General features: G+C 36.9%; 2 protein-coding genes across 7 annotated transcripts in view; one reads left to right on the forward strand and one right to left on the reverse strand.

The window, feature by feature from the left end:
* MACROD2 (mono-ADP ribosylhydrolase 2) overlaps positions 1 to 17,189 on the forward strand; it is a 996,145-nt gene that overhangs the window by 56,522 nt on the left and 922,434 nt on the right. The window lies entirely within an intron of this gene.
* Positions 1,124 to 17,137, reverse strand: FLRT3 (fibronectin leucine rich transmembrane protein 3). 2 transcript variants are annotated; one of them, XM_081188923.1, is made up of 3 exons: positions 16,872 to 17,137; positions 8,821 to 9,400; positions 1,124 to 7,245 (listed from the first exon to the last, which is right to left on the reverse strand). In XM_081188923.1, exon 3 carries the CDS (start codon positions 7,191 to 7,193, stop codon positions 5,244 to 5,246), a length of 1,950 nt encoding a protein of 649 aa, XP_081045049.1. In that variant the 5' UTR covers positions 7,194 to 7,245; positions 8,821 to 9,400; positions 16,872 to 17,137; the 3' UTR covers positions 1,124 to 5,243. The 2 variants fall into 2 exon arrangements, with proteins under 2 accessions (XP_081045049.1, XP_081045048.1); XM_081188922.1 differs by having other exon boundaries at positions 8,689 to 9,400; positions 16,872 to 17,136.

The following is a 17,189-nucleotide window of genomic DNA, read 5'->3' on the forward strand; positions in this document are numbered from 1 at the left end:
CTATCAAAGTGATTTCAATCCAATGATCCGGTACAAAGTCAAAAGATGTAAGCTGTTCTAATCCAGTGCTTTCAGCTGCTTAAGATCCAGCCTCCACAGCTAGTTGCGAGGGACCAGCTGACAAGTTCTTCAAAGCATCGAAGCAAGAAAGCCCAGCAGTGCCTAGCGACAGAGCTCTTCAGAGGTTTTCAAACTGACAGCTGTTTGCTTTGGGTTTATATACTACAAAAACAATTCAGGTGGTGAATAACGTAAATGGCACCATGTTCCAGTCCAGGAGTTTTATTACAATGAATTTAGCTTTGGGCAAGCTGCCATAATCAGCACAATTTGACAAGAAATTCACTATAGATATATAATTCCCCCACCCCCAGAAATAGCATGCATCATTTATGCTGCAAGATTCATGGACTACATATAGCAGTACCCAATAAAATTTTATGATAATGTAAAATATTATTCTATTTTATAGGTTTTACCCCAGTGATTTTGCTTCTCTGAAACAACAATTTAACTCATACCAATTTAAATACTGTTAACCAGCTAGAGACCTCATCAGTATGTTTTCACTATCAAAATCTTGTTTCAAGGTGCTGCATATAGTGGATAGTAGACACATACGAATGGCAGTATTGGAGGATACTTAATTTTACTATAAGCTTTATTTATGAAAATAAACATATTTATTTAAAGATACAGGAAGGTTCTGCAAACTACATCTGTGAAATAGTACTAGCAGGGCAGTACTTTGGGGCATAATGAACAGGAAGGCCCTCAAATGTAGCCCTCTTGTAAAACAATTAAATCCAGAGCATAAAATTACCTAACCATGCTATTGCACCTGTGTGTCATACTCTAATGAGCACCATCTCAGAGCCCCATGATAACAGGATGCAAAAAGATGGCATGAAGTAAGAGAGATGGTGCTCTCCCCAACCTTTTTCAGATGCAGTCTTCTGTTGGGCACTTGTGCGATGGGAGGTTAAGGCAGGGATCTAGTTTAGTAGTACTCACCATCTTCAAACAGAAGAAACTGAAGCTGCTGTAAAGGCTTCTAAATTTTCCCTTTCATCGTGTAGCTCTCTAGTAGTAGTAGTAGTAGTAGTAGTAGTAGTAGTAGTAGTAGTAGTCTAAAAAGCCTTTTAGTGTGCAGATTTTCAATTTGATATGACTGTCTCTAAAAAGCTCAGATTTGTCTTACTGGGTGATAGACAAATGTGAAGGGAGTACACAAGACAAGCCGCTCTCCGTGGGATTGCTTCCAGCAGTGACAGTTGTCAGATATTGATGGTACATGCAGCAACTGACTCTAGAGGCCCAGAGAAATGGAAGGAGAGCACCCAACTCTGTGACTGCTTTTGCAGGACTAGATCCATTATGTAACTGGCAACAAGTAGGATCATTTGGGTTCACGTCTTTGTGGATATGAATGTCTTACATTTTAATGTAATACTCTGATATATTCTGACATTTGTGGGGTGGGCACTATGAAAGATATCGCAGTGTTTTCTGCCTTGGCTTTTAAAAGAGGAAAAACAGTTGAGTATTGCCCACCTATTTAAATATATATATATATATTTAATTGTTGTTACTGAAATAAACCTGGCTTTTCATTGCCAAAGGCTAACATAATAGATTACTTTCTCCCCTGCTCAGTTTTAAAGACTATACAAAGGTACCATTATTGATGGTGGGTGTGGGTGGAGGGATTGTGTGTATGCTGAACATGTGGAATGTAGCCTGTGACCTGACTGTCCATGGCTGGTTTCTGCAATAATGTCAGCACATGTTTTAGCTGACAGTGAAAATGTATATGGTCTCCATACAAATTTATCTAAAAATGTATCCTAAGCAGGGATTAACCAAATGTTGCTCCAAATTTGTGGCTCCATTTACAGGCATCTCATTTGAAGTATGATTTCTTGTGCATTTTTGGGAGGATGGTGAAATTCAGGGCAACTGCTAATCTTTAGGAGTACCATTGGGAATCTTCCATTTTTCATTTTAAAAAATATTTTATTCTGGGGGCAGTACAGCTGCCATTTTCTTTCCCCCTGATTGCTCCAGATTCAGACAGTTTTGGGTTCTCTGCAATCTCCCTATCCTCCTTTAGCACACATTTGACTCCCTTGTCAAAGGGTCCAACTGCCTTCCTAGCCAATCTCCTGTTACTAATGTATTTAAAATGGGTAGGGAATGATGACTCATGGCTCTGCAAATGCTGTTGGACTTTAGCTCCCATCAGCCCCAGACAGTATGGGGTAATTGGGAACTGTAGGCCAGCAACCCATCTCTGAAGGGTCACAGGTTTCCCATTCCTGCATTAAGATGCGTTTGCACAGCATATCAACAATGTAAATTTTAATAAGGTGACCTTATTATGCTGAGAAGTTAAAGTGAGAGTTAATGGAATAGGCTAATCAACTGGCGTGGATTGGTTGATGGGGAAAAGATCTACGCTATCTTCAGAAATATATTTTTGCCTGCTTTCTGTGTGACTTTTGGATTAGGTCCATGTGAACGCACACTAGCTACTTGTTTCTGCAGTCACATGTTTTGTGCATGCCCTAAACAATTTATTAGTTCCCTGCAGGAGCCAAAACCCCTCCTTTCTGGATTTTTCTGCATAACATCAAAATCACTCCTCCTGCTTCAAAGTTTTAGCTTTTGAGAAATGATCAAATATTATCTTCTTTTTATAATTAATTATATAGAAATTGACAAATGGACTTCATCATTAACTACTGCCATATTTGGCTATTGATTTATGGGAATAAGATTATTGTCTGTTAATGTGTGGAAAAGAGAAATGTTTGAGAGACATTTCTCTCACTTACAGATGGTCTCTTCAGCTACTAGTTCCTTTTTTGCAGCTGAATAAGGTTAGTGTCATAAATACAGGCTCTACTTGGAAGGTTTTAGGGACTGATTGATGGGACATGCAAGCGCTGTGCCATGCATTTGGCAATAAATTTTTGTTTTGCCAATTATTTGACTCTAGGAAATTTTAGAAAAACGTAAACCTATCTACTAAAATTTTGTCATAATGGTTTTCTTTCAACAATTCATCCTAATGGGATGAAACATAGCTTTACTTAAGGTAAGAGTACACAGCGTGATATATACTCTGCACTTTTCTATTAAAGATCAATTACCATGAACAATAGCTTAAAGTACCCTTAACTTGTGTGTGTGTGTGTGTGTGTGTCCGTGTCCGTGTCCACTTGTCTGTGTAATATATGAAGTGAGGTGGATGATGTAAGAATTATCATGTCCAATCGATTAACAACAACTAGAAATACAACAATTTGGTGTTTTAAGGCAATGGTTTTAAAGCACTGGAGCTCAAAAATATATGAAGTCAGATTATTGGCACAACATATTTGTAGAACAATTGCAGGAATGGGGCAGCCCAGATCTTAATTTTTTTCTGTCCTTGGGGAGGCAGGACAAGGACTTCTCCACGTGAAGCAAGTATGTTCCCTAGATTCCCATGTTATGGAGGACTTCATTGTGGACTTTCGGTTCATGCTGGGATGCAGATACACTAGAAACATAATGTGGTCTCAGGGTCAATCTGCTGTTGTGACATGGTTTGCCCTCTTTTAAATGTGCTGTCCTGGGAGACTACCAAGTCTGCCTCTATGGCTCGCCTGGCTCTGCCAAAAATACAGACATGTTGTCTTACCTCCCCCAAATCACACACTTCAAAATCATTGCAGAAACATCATGTAAATGTAGAAGATAATCCAGTTAACAATTTCAATAATTTCAAGATCAATGCTGTCCCATATCTATAGCCATTCATCACCCTAGGAAAAGAATTCCTGAGAAAACTGTCTCCTTGTACTTAAATGACCTAGTTGTATCAATTTTAACTTCCCTCCTTCTATTCTGTAATATTCTAGCTGTGGCAGGAGAAAAGAACTTGTTATATCCTATCATGTTTGGTTGAACTAGGAAGAAATTCAGGTTTTACCTCCCAGATGGAGTTAGTGCAGAAACATTCTAAATATTCAATTGGTGTAACGCTGTGTGTGTGTTTGTCTAATGAGGTTAAGAAGAGCACTTAGTTTATGATACTTCATTTTATATTTTATTCAGCATTGAGACCAATATCTTTCCATAATTAAGTGTATGTGTGTGAAACGTTTGTTCCCAGTTAAAAGCGGAACACATATAACTTTCGATCAAGGCACATACAAGACTGGCCAAAGGGCGTTCAATGCACTTTGGTTTTCATTTGGGGAATAATAGTTATGGCAACAAAATGTCTTGGGTATTAAACATTAAATAGATCACAACTAAGTAGAAAGCCAGATCAAAGTATCTTCACTTGTGTGTTTGTTAATATTCAGATAACTGTGATAGCAATGGGCAATATTCTCAATGGCAGTTGAAATATGTATAGTATACATTTAATTGCATATATAGTATATGCTTTCATGACATCAGAAGAACTGCAGTTAGCAATTATACAAGTTCTCTTATAGAATGATGAATAAATTTAGGTTTGGACATTTATATGTTTAGGGTAGTCTTAGATTTTATTTTTCATAAAAATAAGAGCTGACCCTGCTTTTATGCATTTAGATCAGTAATATGTGCTTTATTCTTGTTTCATCTGCCCTACCTAGACAACAGCTATCTGTTGCAGTATCCTATTACTTACAAATCTGGTTATAGCTAAGTAGCTGGTATTGCCCACTACTTTTCACATTAGGTTTTTAGTTGTTTTATGTATTTCAGATACCCAAGATTGTATTTTGATCAATTTCGCAGTCACTTCTGAACATTTTCAGTTTGCCAGTTACGAATACCAAAGTGAAAATGGCCTGTGCTTATACTTACAAGGATCTCAAATGTATGCAAAGTCCTGATTGTTCAACACAGCAAGAAAATTCACTTTCACAGTCAACAAGTCATCTTACTCAGTAGAACACAAAAGTTAAATGGTCTGTAATTTCAATATTAGCAAGGAAAATACAGTACAAATTACTAAAAAATACTAAAATATAGAATTGTTTTCAGGCATCCTTGCTACATTAATCGCAGCAGTCACCTGAAATTTGAAACTTTTAATAAAAAGTTCTTAAATATAAATTATATGGCAAATGTACAATACATTGCTTATTCAGTCTTTTAATCCAGTGTTCTGCAGTAGGCCAGCAACCTTTTCAAGTTGCCATTCTTTGTGAGAAGGGAAAAAAGAAACCACCACAAGTCTTTAATTTCCTTTAGTATCATGAGTGTGAGTGATCTGAATCAGGTATACCACTGTCTCTGTAGCTTCTGTTACTGCTGCTTTCACTGTGGTTGTTTTTGTATAGATTCATCCCATTAGGTGGGAATATGGTATGTATTACAAATTCCTCCTTGGACACTTGTTCATTGTTCAGAGATATCATCTGAAAAGAAGTCTCCCTGATTTCTAAGATAGAATTGTCCTTCTTCGTTCCAGCTTCAGCATAATCATCTTTCCTCCTACGTCCTTTGCTGTACGTACAGTTTCTCGAGAACAAGGACCCATTCCTATGGACATACCAGCAGACTAAAGCCAGCAGAGCTATAGCTACTAGTGCCACTGCACCCCCTATGATGGCAGCCAAGGGCAAGCTAGAATTTTTGTACGGTTCTTTTTCTTGTTCATGGTTTAGGGTGGTTGTAGGATTGTACATTTTAAGGGGTGCAGTTTCAGTCTCTATACAAACAGGGGTTTCATCAGACAGATAGATGTTACTGGTTTCCATGGGAACCATGCATACACGGTATGGTGAGTCTGGCTCAAGTGCTGTAAGCAGATAGTCATTCCGGTCTCCTGTAACAATGGTTTCAGTTATAGATCCAAAGGCAGGACTGTGACCCATCTTGAGCCAACTAAGTCTTAAAGCAGTCATGGGTAGTGCAACTTTCCAAGAAATATGAATAGTCTCGGTGCTTACAGCCTTTACAACAATGGTAATGATTTCCTGCACTGGGGTAGCGGTTGTTCTGTAGTTTTTATGTGGATTAGGAGTCTTCATTTCAGGTGATTTGGTCACAGAAACTGGCCAGTGTCCTTGCACAGGGTATAAAGTGTTTGGTACTGAAGCAGTAATTTGGATAGTGCTTACAATATCCTCATCTTTGCAATCAAATAGCTCTGAATTGAGGTCTTTGATAGCCATCCCACGAACTTTCTCTGGGGCTTGACACATCAGTCCACGTACATTAACTCTGAGAGGCAGCATTTGCAACCAGTCACGAACCCATTTCATTTTGCACCCGCAGTGCCAAGGGTTGTTGCGAAGAAACAATTGGGTTATATTGTCCAGATCATCAAAGACACCCTGAGGTAAATTACTGAGATTATTATTGGACATATCTAGCCGATACAACTGTCGTAGGTACGCAAAAGCATTAGCTGATACATGATTTATATGGTTTTCTTGTAGATAAAGCTTTCTCAGATTTGTTCCTGGCAAATTTATTGGAGCTGCTGTAAGGGAATTACGGACCAATGAGAGTTCTGTTAAATTGACTAGATTTGTAAAGACTTTCTCGCCTAATCCATGATTGCTTAAGAGATTTCCATCTAAAACTAGACGTTTTAGATTTGTAAGGTCTTGAAGGGACAGCTCCGAAATTGTGGAAATGCGATTATCATCCAAGCGCAGTTCTTCTATTGTTTTAGGCAAGCCCCAGGGAATGGTGCTAAGGTGATTTCGAGAAAGAAAAAGAAGTCTAAGATAGATATTATCCCGGAATGCTCCATCTTCAATACTAACTGCAGAAACAGAGTTATCATCCAAATGTAATTCTTCCAGATAAGGAATTTGTGAAAGTGAATCATAAGTAATTGTCCTTATGTTATTTTCCTGCAAATGCAATTCTTTGATGTACTTTGGGAGGTTGGTAGGGAATTCATCCAAGCTGTTGTGGTATAAATAAATTCTCTCCACTTTGATCAAGGTTTTTAGCTCAGAAGGAATTCCAGCATTATTGATTTGATTGTTCTGAAGGTAAAGGGTTGTAGCGTCCTCTGGAATCCCAGTAGGAATTGATGTTAAGTCACGATCATTGCAGTAAATGAATCCTGCATCACAGCGGCATGCTGAAGGGCAGGACTTGGCACTGACAGAGTGAGGTGCCATTTTGAGCAAAAGCCCTATCTTTGTCCAAATTAGGATGAAATTCCAGGTTGCACTGATCATGGTCAAGTTGCAATGAGGTTTGCCCAGAGACTAGTGTTTGGTTTTCAGCAATCTAGAAAAAAAAATCAGATTAATAGTAGAGTACAGTGAAGTATCACTTTGAAATGAAAACAACACATCTAACAGCATAGTCCTATGTATGTTTAATTGAAGATAAGTCATAGTGTGTTAAATGGGGATTGCTTGCTTATACATGTGTATGGGATCGCCACCTAAAATTCCTGCCAAGAATTTACAATTACACGTAGGCATGAGTCTTAAATGAGGTTTGAGTGAGAGAAGTATTTGTCAATAATATTTATCCAAATCTATTTCCTGCATAAGAAGGCATTATTTGGCATCCCCACCCAAAGAGCTCCCTAAGGAGTTTGTTTCCCCAGGTCCCCTCCTCTTTTTGTTGCGCTACACCATAGATGGTAGTAGCTTGCTGTGCTGGCATAGAAACTTTTTTTTTAAAAAAGAAACTTCAGTAACCTTCTGCATGTACACAGTTCACCCCACAATCGTTTTGTGCAGCTGCCTTGTACTCATAAGATGCGGGCACAATGGAACCTAAATTCACTACTTTACCACATTATGATACTGAAATTCATCTTTAGGTATTCAAACTCTCCTTAGACCACTGTTTTTTGCTGAAGTATGAATACTGAGTGAATAATTAGGGCACACTGCATGGTAACTAATAATGAACAGTGATGAAATGTGTTCCCTGTCTCCAACTATTCCATTGGAAGTACAATAAAGGTGTTAAACCTAAGTGGAAGCTTAAATATAGAACAGATTTCTCTTTATTTCTGCCTCAAGTAGATGGCATAGTGACAAAATTTTCATTTTAAACAGAATTGTCAACTTAGTAATACTAGAGACATGAAAGCTTGCATAAACCTCTTGAAACATGTGATATAATCAGTTATTTCAATATTGCTTGTATTTTACTTCATGGATTAGGCTGAAATCCTAACCATGCATACTCAGGTAAATTCCAGGTAGGTGGGAATAGGATTGCAGCCTTAGGATACTAATGATTTTCCTTAGTCATATAAAATAAAATAAGGTATGGAATATCTATATTTTATATCAAGGATTATTTTTTCTATTGCTCTGTAAAATTAAAAAGAAACAAAACAAGTTTTTGAAACTATTTTGTTTGCCAACAAAATGAACTGGTGTCCAATGAAAAACTTATCTTGCTGTTGAAGCAATACCGGTTGAGGTAATTAGAGGAGTAACTCATTAAACATACGTTTTAATACCTGATATTTGACAATACTTTAAAGATGCATAGTTTCCTTAGCTTTGCCACTGTCTATTTAATTAATTTGTCATACTTACTAACCCATTTTTAAAAATATTTCTTTGGCAGTGCTTGCTTCTGTGTTGTTAACTGTTAGTTCTCTTTTACCTGTAGAATGTGATCATTGCAATGGTTTACTTTCGTGACCTGTGGAACTTAATTGTTCCACTTTCTAAAATAATATTTTGTTATGGAACCTACCTTATTTAAAGATGCGAGGGAACCTTTTGTGCTTGCTAGAATCCAGTTGGCATACGATTTTCTAGAAACCAAGTTGGCTTGGAGAAATTTATAGTTTAGTTCACGCAGCTGTATTTCCTTCACAGTACTTACTTAAATGATGCTTGTGAGTATAATATCTTTCCTGGTGAGCTCCACTATGTTCAATGAACATTCCAATAAAGTTTCATCATGGTAAATAAGCACATCAGGCTGTTGAAGATAAAAGCTTCAGTTTCTGTTACTCTGCAGGAATGAGACTTTGAAGAAGAGGGAAGAGGTTTCTCTCTCCTTTTACCCCCAAGTGTGTGTGAACAACTTCTTTAACAAAAAAATTCTCGAATGCTTAGAAGTTCTTTTCATAATGTTGTGGCTAGAGATGGTAACTTCAGCTCTATGTGATCAAAACAATTCGTGATGTTAAGGCTTGAATCATGATAGCTTCTTTTTTTCTGTCCACAACCATCCAACTATAAACTTTGAATGTTGATGTGTCCTGATAAATCCATGCCTGCTGGGCTGCACCATTCACTTAGTGCTTGATCAGAATTTCCAGCTCAGCATATTTCCTCATTCTGTCTGAAAATGCCAGGTGCTCACTTCAGATGGTTTTTGTTTTAATTTTCTTGGGGAAACCAAAACATGCTAATACCAGTGACAGGGTTTCCTTTCTAAAATTTCATTCAGTTGGTGCCTGTAAAAGTAAGGAAAAAGCAACTTGTTATCCAAAAGTGATGATGAATTGCCTTGTGCAAACTTTTCTTGACTTAGCATTTTTATAATAATAAAGCCTCATTATGGGAATACTAATAGAGCAAAAATTTGAATTTCTTGAATCAGATACACAGCTAAGTTCAGCATTGGAAGAAATTGGTCTAAACAAAACAGCAATGGAAGTCAGCTTTGATCAACGGACCAAAGAGAAACTGCTTTGCAAATGTGACACATGACTCTTTAGATTACAAATAGAGGCCTAGGTGCAGTGGATGGCATGCATACTACTGTTCATGGTCTTCTGCATTCAGGAGGCAAGACAGTTGCCGATAGTTTAAAATGTAAATCAGCAAAGGTATAATAACAATTTCTAATGCTCAGGTGTCTGTCTTAGTGACTGTAGTTCCGAGTTTATTCTCCAGGAGGAGGTAGTTAATTACAGTGCTGAAGATTTCTAAAGTGTACAGTAAGATTGAAAATTGAAACTATAATATTGTATTAACTATATTTTGACAACACAAGGATCCTTTCGGACCAGTCCTGCAGACTGATGCATTGCCAGGCTAGATTGTTCTACACAGGCAAGAAGAATGCTATGTTGTAATGTAAAACGTCATTTAAATGGTTTTAATATCTGCTTGTGGGTAACCTTTCCTTCTCATCTGGAAATTTAAACCCACCAAATATGGCTGCAATTCTAAGAAGGGCAAGTAGCATAGCTCAGTAGCTGAGGATATATTTTCTATGTGAAAAACCCTAAGTTCAGTCCCACTGCCAGTGACTAGACCATGGGGTGACGAACTTGTCGCCAATCAGCCCTAACCAGCAAGGCCAGTGGTCAGGGATTATTGGAGTGGTAGTTCCTCACACGTTCCTCACCCCCAGTATAGATGATACTGAGATAGATCGGCCATTGAGCTAACTCTCTTTAAGAGGGGAGGAGGGGGTAGCAAGGCTTCCTATGCTAATAAAGTACACAGAATACAGCAGGACTAAAAATGCATGTGCATCCTTACGTTTGCCATGCACACTGAAATCTGCTTCACCTTTTGCACTGTATCAGTTCTAATTAGAAATGAGTTTCTAAAGTACTCATTAGTACACACCAAAACATCTTTTAGACTATTGCTAGGTAATGTACACATTTCCAATGTATGTGAAATAGTACAAGCGTTCAGTTTCCTTTCTCTACCTTGTGCAACTCAGTCGTGTAAACACTTGTCTTCCTGTGCCACCAAGACTATTGGTACAGCCAAAGTATAATGCGACATTTGTTCAAAATTAATGTAAAGCGTTTCTGTTGTGATATGCAACATTGTTAAATGTTTGGTGTTTACCTATGGATTTCAGAATGTAACAGTCATCATCACCATCAGTTCTTAAGAGATGTGGATATATTAAAAATACGGTACTGAAACAAAATGAAATTTTCTGAAGTGATTAGTGATAAAAGACTTAGATTCTGCATAGCAGACTTAGATTCTGCATAGCACCATTACCTTGAAATGAAATGTAAAACAACAACTGAAGCCTGATAAATACCTTGGAGGACATTGCTCAATTAGCAAGTAGCCTTATTTGTTCAGCTGTCTAAATACTGAGGATACTATGAGGTTCTAAAGTTTATAATCTGTTTTTGAACTTCATAATCCACTTTGGTTAACCAGCAAAGGAGAAATTACTATAGGTTTTTTATAGTAAGACTGAGTAATAGGAAAGTAGTTTCAAGAAACGGAGAATAATTTATTTAGCAGAAGACATATACTGTGTGTAGGAATTAAATGTTAAACTACCTAAGTGATTAATTAAAGATAGTGGATTTTAAGTAGTATTGTTCTTGGGAAATGGATATCAAACTTAAATTGCTTGAAGAGTTTGTTTGGATACCTTACCTAGAGCAAAGAATGTACTTGTTCCTGGGAATCAAAAACTTTTATTTCACTTACCAAATGTTTCAAATGCATTCCCTTTTGGACTGTTTGCTATTCAAGCCCTCACTTATTGCCCCTATCGTATTAGCAGCAATGTTGGATTAAAATGAAAGCACTAAAGCTCATTAAGTTCTTGGGTTTTTAAAATCCCTACTCTCAAAATTACATCAAAACAAAAGGATAAAATAAAGCAAGTTTCATTGGAGGGGGAAAAAGACTGTTTCAAAAATGTGGATTAAGCTTCCAGCCCCCCTACCCCTTCTTTCAGCTAGAAGGGAACAGTTTTCTTTAGTTTTTATTTAATTTGATATCTTGCACTTCGCTTTTATATTCCAAGCTAGTGCTGAAAACAATGTGTTTGCATAATAAAGGCAGCAATGATCTGTCTCTACAGAAGGGAATCCTGCTGCCTTGCTCAGCCCTCTCTTTTCTAGAGCTGTCCTTACATATTCCCTGACATCAAGTCATTATAGCTGAGTTTGCAGGATGAAAAGAGAAATGCCCCCCACTGTTCAGAGACACTGTGGCCAGGTTTTCACAACATCAAATTGTGAGCTTCATGGGCCCATGGTTTTGAAAGAGAACATTAATTTTGAACAAAACAAAAAGAAAATGGAAGAAATCCTGGTGCACAAACGTTTTTTTAAAAAACAGAAAGATGTACAGTACTAGTTTTTAACTCTACCACTTCTCAATATATTAGTACCATGCTTGAAAAACTGTGGTGATAAATTCCTGTGGTGCCCAATTTATTTGTTCAATCAGTTGGTAATTAAAACATTTAGCTATTCAGACCTGAGAAACTATAGTGTGTCAAAGGCAGCCCTCACAAAAGAGCCTTTTTACTCTAAATATTAAAGGTAACATAAATATATTTATAACCAAAACTCTGGTTTTAGTACTTTATGCTATGATGTGGGTCAACTACCTATCCTAAAACTTTAAAAAAGTAGTTAGAATATGTGAATTTGTGTCTTCATTTATGATATACTGATGTGAAAGGCTATGCTTTCATTCTAGCAACTATCCACAGCAGTGTTCTGAAGATTCAGATATATCTCTTTAGGCTATAAATGTCAACAGCATGACAACCAGAATTAATTCAGCTTTGCTGTACAAAAGTGATTGTTCAGCGATTTTGGTTTTGCATAGCCATTTGATTTATTTCACAGTGCCCTCTGTGGATTAAAGAAAGTGTCTGCTCCTATATATAATGTGCTCAAGTGCATTGAGATTATTGCTTTGGACTTCTATCAGCCATTCAAAAGCAGGGATATTTTCAACAAGCTTTGCTTGTTATAATGTTAATTTGGTTAAACATTACTCAGTTGTATTGAAAATGAAGTGTGCAACATGTTTTCTTAGGTGTACTACTCAGGGTTGGTTAGTAGTGACAGCAAAATATTTTCTTAGCACCCTGTTTCATGAACATGGGGACCCTCATCTTTTGTTTAAAGTTAGGCAAGCAGAAGAAGCTTAAAATATCCTTGTGAGGGCTAAAGAATGTCAAGCTTTGTTGAGAAGTTGGGCTTCTGAGTCTTTACTTTCTTTTAGCAACATTTTCTTTGGCTTATGGAAATAACCATATTTAACAATTGTATCACATTGAAATATCACATCATTTCCACGTGTTATTCGTTACATTAAGCATGATCATTGGAGTAAACAGTTTCCCCATAAGTTTTAAATTAAGGTTCTGTAAAACGAAACTAATGTTGAGTTGGTATGATCACCTATCTTAGCCCTTCCCATGCTAAAGCTGGTAGTAAATTTGCATTTTCGTAGTATATATGAAGGCCACCATTATTTGCTGTGAACATAAATATGATTATGCTTATTCCATGAAAATACAACTTTTAAAAAAGTAACTCCCATTGAGAAGATATAGATTATCCCTAACTTTTAAACGTGAGAAGTGTAAGGAACTGCCCACCCCCTCCCGAAAAGCATGAACTCTTATTTGTTCATAAATTGCAGTAGGGAACAATAAATAGCACTTTGCAATCCTGGCCCTAGCCATCCTCATTTGGCAGGAAGAGCCACTGATTTCAGTGGTGCTTGCTTGCACATCAGTAGGTTTAGGTATGCAGCCTTACAATGTTGACCTCTGCATTTTTACTCAGTAAGTAAGTCCCTCTCAGTTTAATGGGACTTACTGCCAAGTAACTGTATTTAGGATTGCAGTGTTTGTCAGCTGTAGCTTGTAGCTTACCTTTAGAAAGCTGCTAAACTCACCTAGTCACAATTAGAGAACAATTGCTTTGACTTGTTTAAAATTTTTGGACCAATCTTTGCTTTCATATATTTTGCCAAAGTGGTACTTGGAGTAGGCCTCAACAAATTCTTGGCACACCTCAAGCTCAAGCACACCTCATACTTTAATATTTCTTGTCTTCCTTACTTTCTGATAGCTTATGTGTTGTTGGGTAGGAACTGCTTTTACACTTCCAAGTGATGTATTTTACTTTAATACTACTAGATTTATATTGAACTATTCTAATGCTGATATTTGAAAATAAATTACTGCCTTGTTTTGCTAACATCAGTTTTTAACATTGCAATGTATTTATTGTCTGTTTACTTATGATTCTTAAGCACACTTAGATGTAAGCATATTCCACTGAAATCAGTTGAACATATTTCCATGTGATTGGGGTGTCATAAATATTAACTCACATCCTGATTCAACTGAAATAAATGTCAGGATTTGCACCTTCAACCCAGAGGAGAAATATGCATTGTTGGCATCTAATACACATTATATCTATATATAGCTTTTAAAAAATAACACGGAAAGTACACACTCATACTCTATCTTGCCTCTTTCAAATTCAGAAAAAAATACCAAAATACAAATAAAGATAAATATAGATACAGAAAATGATTACTTTTTTTCCTTTAAGTCAGGGCTCTTTTTTACTCAAGGCTCTGATTTCTGTGACTTTAGTGCAGCAATTTTGCCCACTGGGGGGTAGCATACACTGCAAGAAATCTCTTTTCAGCGGCTGCAAGTCTGCCTTTCCCCCCCAATGCTGTTGTCCAGTTTCTCTGTTTTAATCACAAAGGCTTCTGGAGAGAGAACACTGAAGGATTCTAAGGGGGTGGGGTGCAAAAAGCATTTACAATACTTCTAATGGCAATATTAATCAGTTAAATTCATTTGCCCAGGAGAATGAGCTCTAAAACTTAATATCATTTGAAGTTTTCTTCAATAATGTAAATCAGGTTTGATGCTAGGAAGGTGGCCATAGCTACTTAAAGGAAAAGACATAGAGCTGGGGGGAAAACTTTGAGTGGAAGGTAATTATAATGGTAAATAATTCTGGAAATTTGAACAGTCACTGGGAGAGAATTGGATGTCAGACTAAAATTCTAATCCTGGGAATCTTGTGCACTTTAATCTAGTATATTAAATATCATAATTTATGTTTGTTTACCTCGCTAGACATAGGTAAATAAACATTAACAATAAAAATACAGTGCAGCCTGACTTCAGTGGCACAAACTGTAGCTTTCCCTCAAACTCTTCAGTTTTAATCCAGATAATAAATTTGTAAAAGCTTCCTGTATATAAGAAGTAGTACTATAAACATAGCTTGAACTTCTTATTGCTTGGAGAGTATAGCTTCCCATAGGAAACAGAGCAAGTGATAATTAATAATCTTCCAAAGCCTGACAGACCCTAAATTTCAATTAAACTTTCCCCAACTTGTTTCACTTGATAGGAAATAACTGTCATTGACTATAAAATAATAGCTTGTGAATGCTTCATCCTCAACACTACCTAGCGTGATCCCATTGTGGAAGCAATTTTAATTGTCCAGTGATGTCACATTTTATAGGAACAAGTTGGTGTAAGACTTCAACTTGTACATGGCAGTCCCTTTCTATAAACTCTTTTTAAAAAGTAGAGAATTAACCTCTACCTCTACCCCTCCCTCCCTCCCTCTCTGTAGCAATTGCCCACTGATTGTAGTATTCATTTAGTTCTGTGCATAACAGTGAATCGTCTTTGCATTACTTCCACCAACTTTGTGACTGTAGTGATTCCTGCAGTTTCAAAGTTACAGCTTAAATAAATCATGTAATTCACTTATTAAATTGCTTACTGAATTTTAGGTTTTGAAACTGAAAAAAGAAAGATAAATTACATGGAAAGCATGAAGCTTTGTTAAGTGGACGGTGCTTTCTATTGGTTTTTAATACATTTTCCATATTACTTCTGTAAACCACAGCTCTTGGGCAGATCCAAGCAAAGTACTGCAGAAGAAAAATAAACTAAAATAGCAATTTACATGCACATGCAACAGTCAAAGTGTAAAATGATACTCAATTAATTTTGTTCATTAGGCCTTGTTTAACAACTTTTTAATAGTTAATTGTATATCAAAAGGGATATAGGCTGATATGTTATGGATGCTAACTTAACCAACCAACATGGATAATTTTACAGTTTCTGTTAGGAATTAGGGTTATGCTGCTATGATAGGTTTTGCTTACCTTGATCCTTTTTGAGACAGGCCTGTTGCATTCTTAAACTATTTGAAACCATTTCGTTTCACATGCATACCCTTGAGTTTCCTTATATATATCAATTGCAGTGTTTTACTTATGCTGTAGTTAAAAAAAATAGATGGCCACAGACAAGCTTAAAATATGGAGGCAACATGAGCTTAACATGTGGAGACAATAGATTTTCAGAGGACTATGATATTCTAAAAACTTCATGTTTGATATAGCCAAAAAAGATTCTTTTAAAAATTCAATATGGCAGTTTCTGTCCCACTGTTTGCATGAGCCTCTGTTCAAAAGCTTAGGTCTGTTAATTTGTCTGACTAGATTTATTGGCTTATTATGCACGTCACATACTGTATTTGATCATGCAATGGCTTTTGCAATACATTGAGGAAAGAATATCATACGGTGAGTGTGAGTGGTGGGCTTACGTGCTAAATTGTATCAAGCAATATATGGCTTTAGCACTATGGATTTGGGAAACAGTAATGCAGGCTTTAAAACCTAGGTGTAGCTGTTTACCCTTTACCAAAGATTATAAAAGTTCCTCCAAGTAGACGAAGACATTTGCTCCTGGACAGAGCACTCATTTTCTGTGATGAATTTTTGATTATCTCTTTCCATAGCTGTGAAACTAGTATTAAGAGAACACGCCACATATGCAGCATTGGCCACATTGGAAAACATGCAGCTTGAATTTTGGTGTGCTCTGTAGCTCTTAGTTAAAACACATTTGTAAAGTCTTCCATTTGATGATTTAGATTGGAACGCTTGTAAAGAGCTAGACTGAACAATTGTTTCCAACCATCAGACACATAGCCCCCCTCACCCCACCCTGAAAGAAACCTTGAATTATATACAGTTGCAAACCCTACTTTTGCTTAGCATTGTAGTTTAAAAGCAGTTTTCTTCAATCTCCCTTCTAACTCCTTCTGCTATGCTGAATTTTATAATGCCTGGGTGGGAAAAATCAAACTTGAGTGCAAATTAGAAGGAATTACTTACCAGTAGGATGAAGTAGAAAATATATATCTATAAAGAAATTCCATTTATAACTGCAGAATAGCAATAATTCCAGTAACGGTTATAAAACCCTCAGTTTCAGATTCCACAGACAAAAAGAAGCAGCAGCAACAGCAGCAGCAGCAGCTATTGTATGAGCTCTCGCTATGTCAAATCACTTCTCCCTCACTGAGAAGGAGTGAGGGGGGAAGCATTCCAGTTACGTGCACACAGCCCACCTCCGAAGTCTGAAGTTAAAGCTTTCACCTAACAGTGGTTGAATAAAGAGGTGATGTCATAAATGGGCAGGTCTTTGGCTCT

Source organism: Podarcis bocagei, assembly GCF_964188305.1.
Source record: "Podarcis bocagei genome assembly, chromosome: 3".
Lineage (NCBI taxonomy): Eukaryota > Metazoa > Chordata > Lepidosauria > Squamata > Lacertidae > Podarcis > Podarcis bocagei.